Source organism: Panulirus ornatus, chromosome 17 (assembly GCF_036320965.1).
Source record: "Panulirus ornatus isolate Po-2019 chromosome 17, ASM3632096v1, whole genome shotgun sequence".
In the NCBI taxonomy this organism is placed as follows: Eukaryota; Metazoa; Arthropoda; class Malacostraca; order Decapoda; family Palinuridae; genus Panulirus; species Panulirus ornatus.
The window spans coordinates 49,095,694-49,113,168 of NC_092240.1; the positions used below are offsets into that span (position 1 = coordinate 49,095,694).

A 17,475-nucleotide genomic window follows, 5' to 3' on the forward strand; every position below is an offset into this window, starting at 1 on the left:
TATACTGATCTCTGTATAAGTCATTCCTCAGAATGATTTTATGAGCAGAATAAATAATAATGTGATATGTATGTGACAAGATATACAGGACTTGGGAGCCTCTAAGAACAACTACAGATGCTAAAGAAAAAAAGCAAAACCCTTGCCACATCAAGACATTTAGCTACCCCCAAAGACATCCATCTGTGTAACTTGTATATTCTGTCGTATGCTCACTCTCCCTCTCATCTCTCAGTATTTTGGAGTGAATGAACATTTTACCTAACTTGAGAAATAGAATCAGGAACTATTTTATTATTCAAACTTGTTATACTTGTAAATGTTTGCTCATATAGATCTTAGAAGTCAGACTTATCTATGACTCTACTTAGAAATAAGACATTGTGACTTTACTGATTTGAAAGTTCATATTAACTTTTCAGTGTATGCTTTTTCTTTACAGCAAGCATACACGGATGTCACGTTGGCATGTGATGGCAAATTTTACAGTGTGCACAAGTTGGTGCTTTCAACGTGTAGTGATTACTTTTGTGCCATGTTTGACAAGACTGCTTGCAAGAGCCCTGTGATAGTGCTAAAAGACATAAAAAGTGAGGACCTAGAGGCCTTGCTAGATTATATGTATCTTGGTGAAGTGAATGTTCGACAAAGTGACTTAGCGTCTTTAATAAAGGCAGCAGAAAATTTGCGAATTAAGGGCCTTGCAGTACCTGATGATGAACCTCCTAAGAGAGGTGCTGTAGCAGCACAGTCTCGGGTTGAAACTTCTCGGAGAGATGGAGGAAGTGGAAGCCCACCATCAAAAAGAAAACGAAGAGATGAAGGTGAAGATGGTCGGGAAGATGTCAGACCGCCACCTCCTCAGCAGAGTGGATTGCATACCCCACCACCTCTTCCATCTAGACCAAAGAGCCCTGTTAGCCAGCGGCTAAGTCCCTCTCCTCTCAGAACATCTCAGGAGTCTCATGTTACTGAAGATCGTGATAGCCGTCCCCTCTCTTCACCAGCAGAGTCTTCAGCCACCTCTCATGTACCATCCCATCAGTCTTCACAACAATTGCCACATCAGTCATCTCAGTCATCCCTTCAGCCATCACAACCTTTACCTGAACAACAACAGCAGCAGCAGCAACAGCAACAACAACAACAGCAACAACAACAAGTCAGTAATCAGTATAGAGCAGAGGACACACCCACTTTTGTTAAGGTGGAAATGGAGGAAGAAGATACTTCTGATATGCACCGGGATTCATTTAATGTGAGTGGCGATGGTTATAAAGAGGAGGATAGCGGAGGGGACTTAGGAGGAGATTTGAGTAATGACCTCCCCGAGTTTCTACAACAGGCTGCCTCTGGTGCCCTTGCTGGCACTTCCACTTCGTACCATCACGCTTTTGCTGGACCTTCTGGCTTTCAGCCGGTGAGTTTTTCATTTTTGTCTGGAACTGACCTGCTAAGTGTTGGAGCACGAAAAGTAATTTTAAGATCTTTAACCTTGCAGAGTAATGATTTGTATGTTACTGGATGAAATTTTTCATCTTGTTAGTGCTTCAACATTTCTCAGTTTGAAATTTTTAAGAACCCATGTTGCAAGCTATTTCCATCTTAGTAGTTTGATAATGAAATTTATATGAAAATGTAAACTTAATGCTCTTTGTTATCTGTAGTTTATAAAATTTTTTGTTCATTGCTGGGTAAATTTAGGTGAAGCAGTGTTATTGTCAGGTAAATTTTCCTGCGACTTCAGTTAAAGTAATGGGATCATGGCCGAAAGAATGAGGCTAAGTATTATCTTAAGATTAAGACAACCATTTGTAAATTTATTATAAATGAAAGTATTTTCTTCGAAAAAAAATTGTATGCTTAATATTTGGAGAAGGAAGATAGAACCTGTTTATTGAGATTTTTTTTATTTTTGTGATTCCTTGTAGGAGGTGTCTGGTTGGCAAGGGGACAGTCAGTCCTTGCCAGGAAGTTTCACCGGGTTAGGCTTTCAGCCTTCCTCTCAGGACAATCCACCAGGGGTGAGTGTTACTGCTAGTTTTAAAAAAGGCGAAGCATTACCAGTTATGAATTAATGGTCAGAGTATGAATATTTCTTTTGTTTGGCTCTTTTGTCCTTACTACTGCACATGTATATTCAGTGATGTATGTAAAACTGCTTAACATATGTGTTAGAAATATACAGGCCTAAAGAAATTGAGGGAGGATTTTGGATTTATGGAAAGCATGGATTGCTATTAAAGACTTACAGTGTCTGCCATACTCTGTAGGCGATACATCTTTTACATTTCAAAAAATCAATAATGTCTGTACCTTGCCGTAGATGCATCGAAGAAGTTTTCAGATGCATGACAACTAATCCCATTGCACATTTGCAAATAGTTCATCGGTTTCCTTGGCAGGATAGTAGTTCATGGCTGCTGTAGAGATGTTTTTGGAAATGTATATTACTAATGAGTGGGAAAGTTTTGCTGCCAGGATGGGAGATATGTGGAGGAAAATTGGGAATGAGTATTTACACCATTGAACAATGTTGTTTTGCTATTCTCTGTGGTTGTGGGAGCATTTGCTCCATGTAAGCCTGAGTTCAAAGGTCAGTGGCTTGTGGGTTTGTGTTTGCATTCATATGAGTCTTTCGTGTGTGTACGATGTAGTGCTACTGCTAGCCCACTGCAGAAGCTAGCAGATTAGGGCTTGGGGTGAAATGTAATAGTTAGCCTTTGAAATGGGTTAATTTCATCATGTAAGTCATGGGCTACATATATTGAATGAAATACCCTTTTTTTTTCTCTCTCCGAGCAAGTGCATACACATACACACACTGCCATAGTCTTACTACTTGGGTAGATCTCATGACAGGTATTCTTTTTCTCTCTTTAATGCAAGGAATAGGAATAACATTGTTTTCCTTGACTGCTGAAGTATTTGATGAAATAGTGCCAGAATTTCATTAAAATACTGAAAAAAATGTAAACGAGGAAAGTGGCCTAAGGAGTTGCTAACTAATGGAAAATTTAAAGGTGTTACTTATGGATTCTTGTCTGATGAATTATTATCTGGCTTGGTATAAGGCATGGGATAAGTTGTTTACGGTGAAGTCAGACATAGGTAGAAGAACATACTGTAAGACGATGTTGGGGATGACTGTAGAGTTAGTAATATGATCGTATCAAAAATGTCGATGGACAAGCATTAAATGAAGTGTAATGAAGAAAATGTTCTGTTACCGTAAACAATTAATGACTTAATAGTGATTACAAGAAGAAAGATTTTTAGTGAAGAAAGTCAAAAGATATAGGAGTTGTTTACAGAAAAGCTGGAATTTTTTTCCTGCATTAGCAAAGTAGCACTAGAAAGTTTATATAAAAGTTTTAACAGGTCAGATAATGAGCACTGTGCTAGTGAGAACTTTCACCTCAAGTGGTAGAAAACTGATGGTGAAATTCTTTACATGTTTGCCTTTTCTTGCATAGTGAGGTTGCATCAGGATCAGACAATTAACAGTCTCGTTTGCTTGAACCTACTCTCTGTCTTTCATATATATAGCGACAAAACCAGAGCCCCCTGTCCACAGGCAAGCCCCACAGCTCTTTCAATGGTTCCTCTGACCACTTCACACCCTTGTTCATTTTACTGATTGCAGTTTCCCCCATTTATGTCACATTACCCCAAATCACTGTTTCCCTTGCATGTCCTTCAACCTTCTCCATATACAGGCCCTGAGAGGCATACTTGATGTCATTGCATTTAGGGCAGCACGTTGAAGGGCCCTTCTTTTTGTGGGCCCCTAATGTGTAAAAGATATTTTTGTTTGTCATGTTGATCGTTTAGTCTTCATTGATTATATAACCCAGTAGATAAGTACTGTGATATGTCTTTAGTTTGACATGGTTGGGACCAAGTAGTTGCTGCTCTTGCGAATTTTGGAAGTTGTACACATTGATTACTTACAAGGGTTCTGATGCTTTAGCAAGTAGTAAAGTCAGAAATGCAAGAAAATTATGTTAATAAACTTCAGTTGTCACATTCACAGCACTCTTACATTGCAGAGACTCTTTGTCTAATGTGTTTGATGCATTTTTTCAAATGTGTTCCTATACATGGAATTACTTTAAATGAAGCCAACTTTACCAGACAATTTATAAAGTGATGATAATATTCTTGAAGAGTATTTCAGAACACATGATGTAATTTGGATTACTTCAGTACATTAAGGATTTTCATCTTATGGAAAAATAGGTGCTTTATTGATATTTGTCAGACATCATGTACAGTCACATCGCTTCATTGTATTACAATATTGTTAACTATTATCATATTGAATTAACAAAATTGCTGTAAACATGCATGCATATTGGTTTAACATATCTGCAGCTGTTTTACTAGGTGGTAGGCACTTTTTACTTGAAACTCTTATAAAGATGATATTTGAAGTTTTGACCTCTATTTACATATATTGTATCTACATCGTATGTAGATTAATGCTCCTGTCCATTTACACCTCTTATTAATTCACATGGGCTTAAGTTTGGAATAATGTGATCATGGTAAAGCTGGTAGCATTGTGGCATTGGTATTACCAGTGCCACGTGAGAAGTTCATTCTTGCTGTATTTGATGAGGTTGACCCAGATGACTCCCTTTACTAGGAACTTCCTCACTCAGCTCCAGCAAGCAATTCAGGAATGGCGGTAAATGCAAGTGATGGAATTAAGTTTATTATTTTCTGTTCTGGATTTACATTGTGGTATTTTATGATTCCCGATACATACATCTATTTATATTTTATTCTAATTGCTTTGTCGCTGTCTCCCGCATTAGCGAGATAGCGCAAGGAAACAGACGAAAGAATGGCCCAACCCACCCACATACACATGTATATACATACACGTCCACACACGCAAATATACATACCTATACATCTCAATGTATACATTTATATACACACACACATATACGTATATACACATGCATAATTCATACAGTCTGCCTTTATTAATTCCTATCGCCACCTCGCCACACATGGAATAACAACCCCCTCCCCCTCGTGTGTGAGGTAGCGCTAGGAAAAGACAACAAAGGGCCCATTCGTTCACACTCAGTCTCTAACTGACATGTAATAATGCACCGAAACCACAGCTCCCTTTCCACATCCAGGCCCCACAGAATTTTCCGTGGTTTACCCCAGACGCTTCACATGCCCTGGTTCAATCCATTGACAGCACATCGACCCTGGTATACCACATCATTCCAATTCACTCTATTCCTTGCATGCTTTTCACCCTCCTGCATTCAGCCGATCACCCTCCAATTTGGTCTCCACTTCTGATTCCCTCCACCTCTGACACATATATCCTCTTTGTCAATCTTTCCTCACTCATTCTCTCCATGTGACCAAACCATTTCAAAACACCCTCTTCTACTCTCTCAACCACACTCTTTTTATTTCCACACATCTCTTTTACCCTATTATTACTTACTCGATCAAACCACCTCACACCACATATTGTCCTCAAACATCTCATTTCCAGCACATCCACCCTCCTGTGCACAACTCTATCCGTAGCCCACACCTCGCAACCATACAACATTGTTGTGACCACTATTCCTTCAAATATACCCATTTTTGCATTCCGAGATAATGTTCTCGACTTCCAAACATTCTTCAACGCTCCCAGAATTTTCGCCCCCTCCCCCACCCTATGATTCACTTCCGCTTCCATGGTTCCATCCGCTGCCAGATCCACTCCCAGATATCTAAAACACTTTACTTCCTCCAGTTTTTCTCCATTCAAACTTACCTCCCAGTTGACTTGACCCTCAACCCTACTGTACCTAATAACCTTGCTCTTATTCACATTTACTCTCAACTTTCTTCTTTCTCACACTTTACCAAACTCAGTCACCAGCTTCTGCAGTTTCTCACATGAATCAGCCCCCAACGCTGTATCATCAGCGAACAACAACTGACTCACTTCCCAAGCTCTCTCATCCACAACAGACTGCATACTTGCCCCTTTTTCCAAAACTCTTGCATTCACCTCCCTAACAACCCCATCCATAAACAAATTAAACAACCATGGAGACATCACACACCCCTGCCGCAAACCTACATTCACTGAGAACCAATCACTTTCCTCTCTTCCTACACGTACGCATGCCTTACATCCTCGATAAAAACTTTTCACTGCTTCTAACAACTTGCCTCCCACACCATATATTCTTAATACCTTCCACAGAGCATCTCTATCAACTCTATCATATGCCTTCTCCAGATCCTTTAATGCTACATACAAATGCATTTGCTTTTCTAAGTATTTCTCACATCCATTCTTCAAAGCAAACACCTGATCCACACGTCCTCTACCACTTCTGAAACCACACTGCTCTTCCCCAATCTGATGCTCTGTACATGCCTTCATCCTCTCGATCAATACCCTCCCATATAATTTACCAGGAATACTCAACAAACTTATACCTCTGTAATTTCGAGCACTCACTCTTATCTCCTTTGCCTTTGTACAATGGCACTGTGCAAGCATTCTGCCAATCCTCAGGCACCTCACCATGAATCATACATACATTAAATAACCTTACCAACCAGTCAACAATACAGTCACCCCCTTTTTTAATAAAATCCACTCTGCAATACCATCTAAGCCTGCTGCCTTGCCGGCTTTCATCTTCCGCAAAGCCTTTACTACCTCTTCTCTATTTACCAAATCATTTTCCCTAACCCTCTCACTTTGCACACCACCTCGACCAAAACAGTCTACATCTGCCACTCTATCACCAAACACATTCAACAAACCTTCAAAATACTCCATCTCCTTCTCACATCACCACTACTTGTTATCACCTCCCCATCAGCCCCCTTCACTGAAGTTCCCATTTGCTCCCTTGTCTTACGCACTTTATTTACCTCCTTCCAAAACATCTTTTTATTCTCCCTAAAATTTAATGGTACTCTCTCACCCCAACTCTCATTTGCCCTCTTTTTCACCTCTTGCACCTTTCTCTTGACCTCCTGTCTCTTTCTTTTATACATCTCCCACTCATTTGCTTATATATATATCCATACTTGCTACCTTCATCCATTCCTGTCACCACCCTGCCACACAGGAAATAGTATTGATAAAAAAGATTTTGAGTGATCGGGGCCTGAATATGCAGGAGGGTGGGAGGCGGGCAAGGAATAGAGTGAATTGGATCAATGTGGTATACCGGGGTCGACATGCTGTCAATGGATTGAATCAGGGCATGTGAAGTGTCTGGGGTAAACCATGGAAAGTTCTGTGGTGCCTAGATGTGGAAAGGAAGCTGTGGTTCGGGCATTATTACATGACAGCTAGAGACTGAGTGTGAACGAATGGGGCCTTTGTTGTCTTTTCCTAGCGCTACCTCGCACACATGAGGGGGGAGGGGGATGTTATTCCATGTGTGGCGAGGTGGCGATGGGAATAGATAAAGGCAGACAGTATGAATTATGTACATGTGTATATATGTATATGTCTGTGTGTGTATATATATGTGTACATTGAGATGTTAGGTATGTATATTTGCGTGTGTGGATGTGTATGTATGTACATGTGTATGGGGGGGTTTGGCCATTTCTTTCATCTGTTTCCTTGCACTACCTCGCAAATGCGGGAGACAGTGACAAAGCAAAATATAAATAATAATAATAAAAAAGTTTTAATTGTTAGATATTCTTCTGCTGGGGCCCATTACTTAGAAGTATTATTCAGTCCATCTTTCATCTAGTTTTGGTCTCCTCCTCCTTGTTACTTCCACTTCTGATGCTTATAACCTCTTTTTTAGTCTCTCTTCACTCATCCTCTTTACCCTTCAGCATACCCTGTTCAGCTCTCACAGTCATGCTTGGCTTACCACCATACCTCTTTCTTACACTGTCGTTGCTTTTATATAACTCATCTCTCACCACGTACTGACATCAGGGATTTCAGTTCCAGCACATCCACCCTCATCTGTTCTTTTCTCTTAAGGGCATATCAATTACAACATAGCAATGTGGGGAATGCCATACCTTCAAATGTACCCATCTTTGCCCATGAAGACAGTGACCTCTTTTCCCTAGTCTTCAATGGAGCCAGGACATATGCCCCATCACCCACCCTATGATTCACTTTAGGAGACCCATCCACTGTCATTTCCACTCCCAGGTATGTAAAACAATCCACTTCCTCTGACCTTTCATTGTTTGAATGCATACTTCCCCCTCTCAAGTTAAACCACATTAGCTTTAATTCACTATTACTCAGTTTCCTCCTTTCACACCCTTGACCCTCTTGATAAATCTCCTCTTGATATCAAGTAGCCAAGTTCCATGCCATATACCCTTACCTCTCTCTGCAAGTGTTGTCATTCACCCTCTCCAGACCTTTAAATGCCTTTGCAATTTCTCAAATAAAATCTTGAAAGCAGTCAGTCACTTTTTCTGGGGAGGAAAAACATGCTAAGGTTAAATGATTCATTATGTAGAATAGAATTGGAATATGGTTGTCAAATATTTTTCTTGGCCTCTGACATCATTCTGAAAATCGATGACGGTCCATAATCTGGGTATGAGGATATGCACATTAGCGTTCAGATCATCTAAAGTTTAAAAGTCTGTAAACTGATCCTTGTGAGCTCCCAGTGAAATATTAATGTGAAGAGTGGATTAAAGGATCCTGATAGGTTTAATACATATGCCATCTAACCTTTCTCTACATAAGTATGTTCTTTCTGCTTAGGGGACAGGTAGAAACCTCTTATTGTAATAAGAAAATGTGATTATTGAGAATGGTTTGGACATTAATTAAATCAAGAAGTGGATTTTGATCAAGTCCCTCCCTGAATGGTTATGAGTTCAAACTGTGCAAAGAATGTATGAAAATAACTTAAGAGCAATATTGTCTCAGAAATAATAGTTTGAATTCATTCACCATGATAGTATTCAAGCAAACAGAATACTGATATACTAATGGCTCAGATTGAAATGCAGTTGTAGGCTTTTCTGTAGCTCTTGAAAATCAGTCTCGTATAGCAAAGCTCTCAAGAGAATCTTTCAGTTTACTGCATAATTGTATGGTATTGAGGCTGCTTTTACAGTAATTGAACAATCTCCAGAAATGAAGCTTATGGCCTTCTCCATTTTCGTCAGTGCATTCCAGACCATATCACACTATGCACCTGTACATTTCAATTTTTGGTGCTGTGTTTGGTTTTGAAATTTTTAGCTGAACATGCATTTGTTCATAAATGATTGCTCTAATATTGTGTACACCAAGTAGCAGCTATTGTAACTTCACTCGTATGAAGCAACTATGTTGAAGTAATTGTTACTACCATAGGGTAAATGTTTTCTAGGTTTACGAGTATGTTACACTGATATTTCTTCTTACTCTTTCATAATGCATTTGTTCGTGATTTATTGCTCTTTGAAATTGTATATACCAAATATTGAACAGCATAAGGACTTCAGTATATCAGAGCAAATATGTTAAGGTAATTGCTGTTCCATTGTGAAAATGTTTACCGTAATTAGTCAACAAGATGTTCTAAATAATGTATGGTTTTCAATTTCATTTGGGAACCCTTGATTATATGAAAAAATTAAAAAGATTGTTTTTCAATGCGCTTGTGGTGTCTTACCATCTCCCATGTGCTCTCTGGTGTGGTTATGCTTGCTGGTCTTGCACATTTGTATATTTTGTGCACCTTGGTTTGCTATTGTGGTCAGTGGCCCCTTTCAAGCATTATCTGCAATTGCCTGACAACTCCTTGAAACCATCCATGTCTTGCTTGAAGTGAAAGAGGAACCTTTTAAGCCTTGAATTAAGATGAGGTTGTACAAGAGGCTGGCAAAGGGCAAGTCCAAGGCAGCATTTATGAAGGACTTTCGTCAGTTGCTTATTTGCTTATAGATATTGGTGTTTCCTTTATGGAAAATATTAATGAATAGGTATGTATCATGAAATGTTATAACATCTGCATTACTATATTAAAACAACATCGAGTACCTGAAAGTTTTGTTATCCAAAACAGCTGATATCTCAAGCATTTTGAATAAATTGAGGTTTTACTGTATTGATATTTTTACAGTAGGAAATTTTGCCTTTTATATTCAATAGTATTATTTTCTAATTTTTCCCCATGTGGTACTTTTGTTATTTTTCTTAGTTCCTATGGTTAAAGCAGTTGTGAGTATTGAGAATTTGATGTAAAATATAATCATCGCATTCCCTTATGAATAGGACTGGTAGGCATCATAATCATCATCTTTACCCTTGTGATGGTATCACAGACGTTTATATCATTGGAGCTATATTCTCAATATTTCAAATAATTTTGCAAGGCTTACAACCCCACTTTACATTCTATTAGAGTAACCAGATGCATTTTATGAGAACTGCCATGCAGGTGTTGTGCAAGTTATTTGTAACCATGGAAGCACATCCTGGAAGGACCATAAGCATCAGCCAGGAATGCAAAATGAAAAAATGGGAATCTTGTGTCAGACAAAAGCGATGCTAACACGTAGTGGAAAACTGTTGTGTAAATGCAACGAATGGTTTAAACAACAAACATCACTTTTTGGCACATGATCAACTGTGACACACATCACTCGAGCCTTGATTTCTGTGCCACTTTATTGTGTTGTGCATATAGATGCACTCATTAGCTGCAGAAACCTACTGAGGCAGACAAAGGTAGATAAAGGATTTTTTTTTCTTTATGCGTGTCTTTTATTTCATAAAGATATATCATTTTTTATTTTTTATTTAGCTGCAGTTTAAGGATTAGGGGTTATAAACACTTTCTTAATTAAGCTATCTTATTGTTATCCGTATAGATTAATTTCATTAAGTTCTTGCTCTTTAATTATTACATAAGATTTTTTTAGATCAGTGTATTATTAGTGTATTTTGTAGCATTTACTTGGGGTTTTTCTTTTTTTTTTTTTTTTAATGTTTGTAAGAGTTTCACAGTACATCATTGAATAACTTTTGTGGTGTGGTCCAACATCATTTGTAAGGCCTTTGAAAATAAATGGTCTTTATCCAAGTGTTGTGTGGAATTATATACCCTTCATAGTGAAGCAGGGTGGTCTCTTAAACTCTATTTGATGAGCTAGATGATATCAGTTTGTTTAGCTAATTTTCTCTTTAACAGTTTCATTTAACTTGGATTAGATCCCTTGAAATGACTGACAACAGTCAGTCTTCCCATGGACAAACCTCTTGAGTACATTAGAAGTCTTTCATATTGAACATGAAGCCTTTTGAATCAGATTTTTTTTTTTTTTTTTCATGGAAAGAAAATTTTCATTAGTGACATTTGATGTAGTTAATTGCAGTACTTCTGACCACTTGGATTCATTTGCATTTTTTATGAGGTTACTCCATTTTTTTTTTTTTTTTCTGTCCCTTTAGCTATGCTAGCTGTTTACATAGATATTCATGAAAACTTTTCATGTCAGCTATTTGCTGTAGCCAATAATTTTTATAAATTGAGGATGTTATTAACTGGTAATGCTTCCCTGTGATGGAAGGATTGATATGGCTGTCATATATTCAGGAATTTGGATTGCTTTTTGTAGGCACCATGAATTGAATTTTTTTTTTTTTTTAAGGAAATCTCTTACAGTATCTTCAGAGGTAACATATACTTGTTGGTAGGTATTTGAGGTAATTATTGGTGATCATATTCCTTTATGGCATCTGTTCTTAGTCTATGATTTTTTTTTTTTTTTCTCAAAATGCTTTTATGTACAGTAACATTTTATCTATTAGTCTGTAACCCTTTCTGTCCATATCCACCTACATAGGATGGATCAAGTAAATACAGCCCTTCATTTCACTAACACATAAGCTTATGTTTAATGTCCTAAAGGGAACACAGACCCATTAACGTACTAGCACATAAGCTGAAGGGAACAGAGCTGAAGGGAACACAAAAGCATTAACTTCAAGCCATTATCGATTTAATACTGTAGACACTTGTTTCATGAAATGAGACTTTTATGATTGACATTAACCTCTCCTCCACTCTTATGAAATAAGACATTGACATTCACCTCTCCTCCACTCTTTCTTATGAAATAAGACATTGACATTCACCTCTCCCCATACCTACCAACATTACCACCACCTCCCAGACATATGCTATGTACAGACAAAACCATGGCATCCTTTTCACACACATTTTATAGGCCCTTAAAGAATGCTTTTACTTCAATATTCTGTAGAATTTTCTCTACCTACAGAAGTCTGGTCTGCACACATTTGTCCTCTACCAAATTCTACCTTGTTTTTCACAAGCAAGGGACTTCGTAATCCTTTTTACGTAATTAGTTACAGTGCCATAGTATGTCATGCTAATAATAAGAGGACTTATTTCTCAGTAATTCTTAGTCATACTTTGCCAAATCTAGTTGGAAGTCAGAACTTTTGTCCTCTCATTCATCACTGTTACATTTAAAAAGTGCATCACACAGTATGGAAATACACTCAGCAAGTGCTTAAACCAAGTCATCTCACCATTGCATCAATACCCAGAGCTCTTCTGATTTTCAGTCTAATCACAGTTTTTCTATCCTCATTGGTGTCATCATTCCCTCATGTATTTTGCATTATCCTAACAATTGTTGTACATTTACTTTGCATAGTTGGTACTTTAAAGCACACACATTTACCCTTTCTTTCTATAGTCATTAATTTAAAGCACACATACACACATTATTTCACAGGCCTCAGTAGTGTAGTGGTTAGCCTTACTGACCACGATTCGACTCTGGCCTGCCTTAGTTCTTAACTGTATGGGTTTTATGTACTGGCACTGCAGTTGGTTACACCCATTCCTGGTGTTGTTCATCCTCTCCTTGGAGGTGATTGGTAAATGGATACCTGGTCTACATGATGGGGTGACTGTGTGTGTGTGTGTGTGTGTACAGACAGCAGTAAAGACATGTTACATATATACAAGGTAAGAGATGGGGTGCCACGAATGTCGAACTCTTTCTCTTAACATACATGTAGTAATGATTGTGGAAAGAGATTTGGTATAAAATCCCCTGAGTGTTGCCATCCTCAGTAAGTAAAAAGAAAATAATTATTGTTCACTCGGATATTCAGACATTGAAAAATATGAGTGGATGACATAGAGTAAGCAAGTGTGTTTTTAGAAGCAATGTAAAGAAGTGTCAACTGTTTGTAATTAATGTAGTAAAATAGATGCTTCCCTACATACATTTGAGTTCTGCTCTGACCGACCAGACGGATCTTAAAATGGACTTAATTTGGATGTATGTCAGCATGGCATGTCAAATTTGTATACCTGTACAGCATTCTTTTATCCTACTCTGTTTCCATCATGATTATATCTTTTTTCATTAACCAGCTATATTATATGATTCTCTAGTTTCTTTTTACCTTTTATTGAAGATTCTTTAGTTCATGGATTGCTTCATCCAAACTTTCAATGAACGTTTTGGCAGCTCCTTCGTCAGCACTTGCTGCTTCACCTGTGACACACTGTGCAAGCCTTCGCCTGAATTGTTAGTAAGCTTAGTGGTACATCAGCAACTTTTCCATTTCGTGATGTGCCCTTGTTTTTGCTTTGTTATTATCGTAGAGTTCATACTTGCCAAACATTTCATTGCTTCATGTATTTTTTCATTGCCCCGTAGAATGGGACAACAGTAGGTCACAGATAATCACATTAACTTTTTTCTTCCTTCATATTGGGTGATTACTTTCATCTTGAATTCCAAATCAAGCATCTTCCATGACTTCTTATCAGATCTATCAACATATGATGGGTTTTTCCTCTTGTTCATCTTCTTTGGGGTTTGATACAAAAGTGGTTAAATCCAGAATGAAATAGATTCACTTGAATAATGTTCACTTACTGAATGATAACTGAGATAGATGCTGTGATGTACACAATGCTGGAATTCTCTGAGATTCACTATTGTTTGCACGCAGCCATTAACACTGGTGGATGTACAACCAAGCATGGTTTTAATATTTACATATATTTTTTTAATTAAATTTTTTTTTCCTAGTTGTGTGTAGGGATGGTTGTAAGTTGCACAAGTCATGAGTTGGGGAGCGTCTGTATTTGCAGCCAAAAGGCAACACAAATAGCAGATTGTTCAAAAGAATCCCAGGATAGATCCTATTTGTATGTCACCAAGGACTATATTATAATTTCAGGAAGAGTTTAATACCTGTAGCATTGCATGAACCATGTAAATGGAGAGCAATTAAAGAGAGCCAGGAATTTTGTTACGACAACTAGACCAGCAGGGACAATCAAGTTCAATGTCTTATCAATCACTAAAGCTTTCCAGTTGGGTTGTAGAAATGGACTTGGATAGAGAGAAGCATCAAGAATGGATATTTGTGACAAGATTCCCGATAAGAAAACAAAGAGGGAGAGACAGGGCATGAATTAACATTCATTAATAGCTTGAATATGTATAGCTTGAAGAACAGAATCAGACTTTAAAACAGTTACAGTTGGAAGTAAAGAAACCAAGGAATAAGTTTCAAGATAATGAAATTAGAGAGAAAATTAGGATTGGATCTGTAAAATGCAGGTATTAGGTATGAAGAAAAGTTGTTTTGTTGTGGAGATTCAGAAGTTATTTAACCAGAAGAAAGTGAATTCAGTAGAATGCAAATAAGGCCAGATTGGGTCTTTTGTGGATGCCCTAGTGACTATATAGAAAGAGGAAATGCCCGCAACTCAGACTATTGAAAATAATGGTCAGAGAGGGGGAGCTGAGCAATTGTAGGGGCTGATCAACAAACAGAGCTGTAGACTGATGTAGTGGAACAGAAATCTAGGGTAATGTAAACAGGTATTCAGGAAACTTCCGTGAAGCTATAGAAAGAATATGTAAATTGAAGCTGTAGAGAGAATAATATGCACCCTTGAAATAGAGCAATCAAGGAAGTTTATGGCATGGTTGGTGAAAGGTTTAGAAGTTTGCAGAGGCAAACAGTTCTTATTATCTAAAGGGAGATTTCAGAGTAAGTCTAGAGACAAAGGATCAAGCTGAAAAGTAGGTGGCCACAAATACGTATCACTGAAGCAGAAGGTTGGTTGACATAATCGGTAATTATTTTCAGTTTGTAAGATCGTCGTACACCAGATAAAAAAAGGGAAGGGAAAAGGCAGAAGGAATGTTTAACTAAAAGATTACCAAAGGCTATAGAATTGTCAGGTACAGTTTTGGCGATGAAAGAAAAAATGGTTTTGGTGATAATTAAGAAGTAAGGAGACAGCCTGTTATGGTTACTTTTGGTGTCTTCTAGCCAGGAAGTACTTGGAATAAGCTAAAAACCTAAAGTGACAAGATGGAATTCAGTGAGATATGCACCAAATGTGAATAGAGGGAAAAACAAACAATACAGTTATTTCTGAAGGCAGAAAATTGAGATTTCTGTTTAGGCAAGAGGACCAAGTAGGCTGCCAGCACTTCAGAGAAACCTCAAGAGCCAGGTTGAAAATAAGGGTTACCATTGGTTATGGATGGATGAGTGATTTATTGTAAAGGGCTGGAATTTAAGGATCATGTTACGAAGGTACACCTGACATTGTTGGAGTTGTAAAAACAGAAATTACTAAACTTACAAGATCTCATCTGTTCTGGTTCGAGAGGTACATAGTAATAAGATGAGAAAGAAAAGACAAAGAAGGGGGATGAAGGGCTCACTTAATAAGAGATAGTCATAAGTTTCAGGAAATAGTGAAAGGTGGCCCATTAAATGATACAACATAGGGAATGTAAACGAAGGAAAGAAATGCATTGTGGTGTTGATATATAATATCAATATCCTAAGAATTGTAATGATTTAGAACAGATATAGTGATGATAATGAAGGAACGATCAGGATGGGAGATGAAGCTGTAAAACAGACTTATTGGAGGTAATGGGGGATTTCACTGATAATTGACATTGCAAATCATTTTATAAATGTGACCATGATGTCATAGTACACAAAATACAGAAGTTGAGAATGACCAGAAAACTTGGGAGATGGACTTAAAACTTTATAACCAATAAGTCGCAGGACTTTTTTGTAAACCATACCATTTCCTGTACCTCTACGGTAAAAAGTTCATTCCCCCGAGGGACTGTACTTGCAAGCCTACTGTTCCTCATTATATCTAACATTGATGGGAACACAATTCATAGTTAAATGTCATCCTTTTCAGATGATACTGGGGCACTGAGAACAACATACTTTTGAATGGGAATTAAGTTCCAGCTCTGGTGTTGGAAAATGAAATAGAAACAATATGGGGTACTGGACAGACATGGACGCTATCATAAACCAGATGAAAATTGTGAAAGACAAGAGTATTAATGTAAAACGACCTGTTTTCCGTTAGCAAAACAAAACAACATTTGCATCTTCAGGAAGGGTAGTCTAATGGATCCTGAGGACTTTCAAGACAAGGAAAGAAATGCCAATGATGATACTTTTTTAAGGAACTGCTACTTTCAAATAGAATATTACTGTGTACTAACCTCACAACAAGGCAGGTGAAGCTGTACAATTAGAAAGTGTTCGGATGTCTTTCATGGCTTGTATTAATGTGGTAAAAGAACTATATTATTGGGAATGGCTGAAATCTCAGAGTTTATACTCCTTGTAGAACAGATGGGAAAGAGATATCATCTATACCTGAAAAATCACAGAAGGCATAATTCGCATTTAACACTTTGAAATAGTTTTTTACTGGCATGACGGGCTTGGAATTGTCTGTAAAGCCTTTGTGATCCAAAGGTGCAGTATGCACAAAAAGAGAAAATACCTTAAACATCCAGGGATGTAGACTCTTCAGCACCTTGCCTGAAATAATCAGAAACACCGTGGAATATACACTGGAGAAGTTTGAGTTCCATTGCAGTATTTACAAAGTGTACCCACCTCATCAGGCTCTGGAGACTACATTGGCCTGTGGGTCATGGGTTCCAACAGTTATGTTGACCAATGACCTATCTAAGCAGTCTGGGCCCATCCTGGACTGTGGGGTAGAAGACTCCAGGAGACTTAACAGGTATTCTCTAGGTTTTTTTTTTTTTTTTTTTTTTTTTTTTTTTCCCAAACTATTCGCCATTTCCCGCCAGTTCTGTCTTAAAAGTATAGGCAGGGTGGACTGTCTGTGTCTGGATTGTCAAAAAGCATTTGCTACTATATTACATGGGTTGTTGGTAAAGAAGCAGGATCATTGAGCAGGAATAAGGGGTTAACTCCTCCACAGTGGATAAAAGAATATTCTATTGGAAGGGAACAAGGCAGCTTGTATGAGGACCCTTCTTGAAATGGATCGAGGTCAACAGTGGAGTGCCTTAGAATTCTTTCTTTGGATCTTTACTCTTCTTGATCAGTGAAAATGATTTGTCAGGAGGTATGGCCTCCTACCTTGATATTTTTGAAAATTATGCACT

At 37.9% G+C, this 17,475-nt stretch overlaps 1 protein-coding gene across 50 annotated transcripts in view; it reads left to right on the plus strand.

The window, feature by feature from the left end:
- LOC139754722 (uncharacterized) overlaps positions 1 to 17,475 on the plus strand; it is a 258,484-nt gene that overhangs the window by 18,704 nt on the left and 222,305 nt on the right. For all 50 annotated transcript variants that reach the window (XR_011713937.1, XM_071672357.1, XM_071672361.1 and 47 more), the window contains exons 3-4: positions 443 to 1,420; positions 1,932 to 2,024. Coding sequence is in view for 49 of the 50 variants with exons in the window: in XM_071672357.1 (XP_071528458.1) it covers positions 443 to 1,420; positions 1,932 to 2,024 (1,071 nt within the window). In the remaining variant the exon portion in view is untranslated. The remainder of the gene's footprint in view (positions 1 to 442; positions 1,421 to 1,931; positions 2,025 to 17,475) is intronic.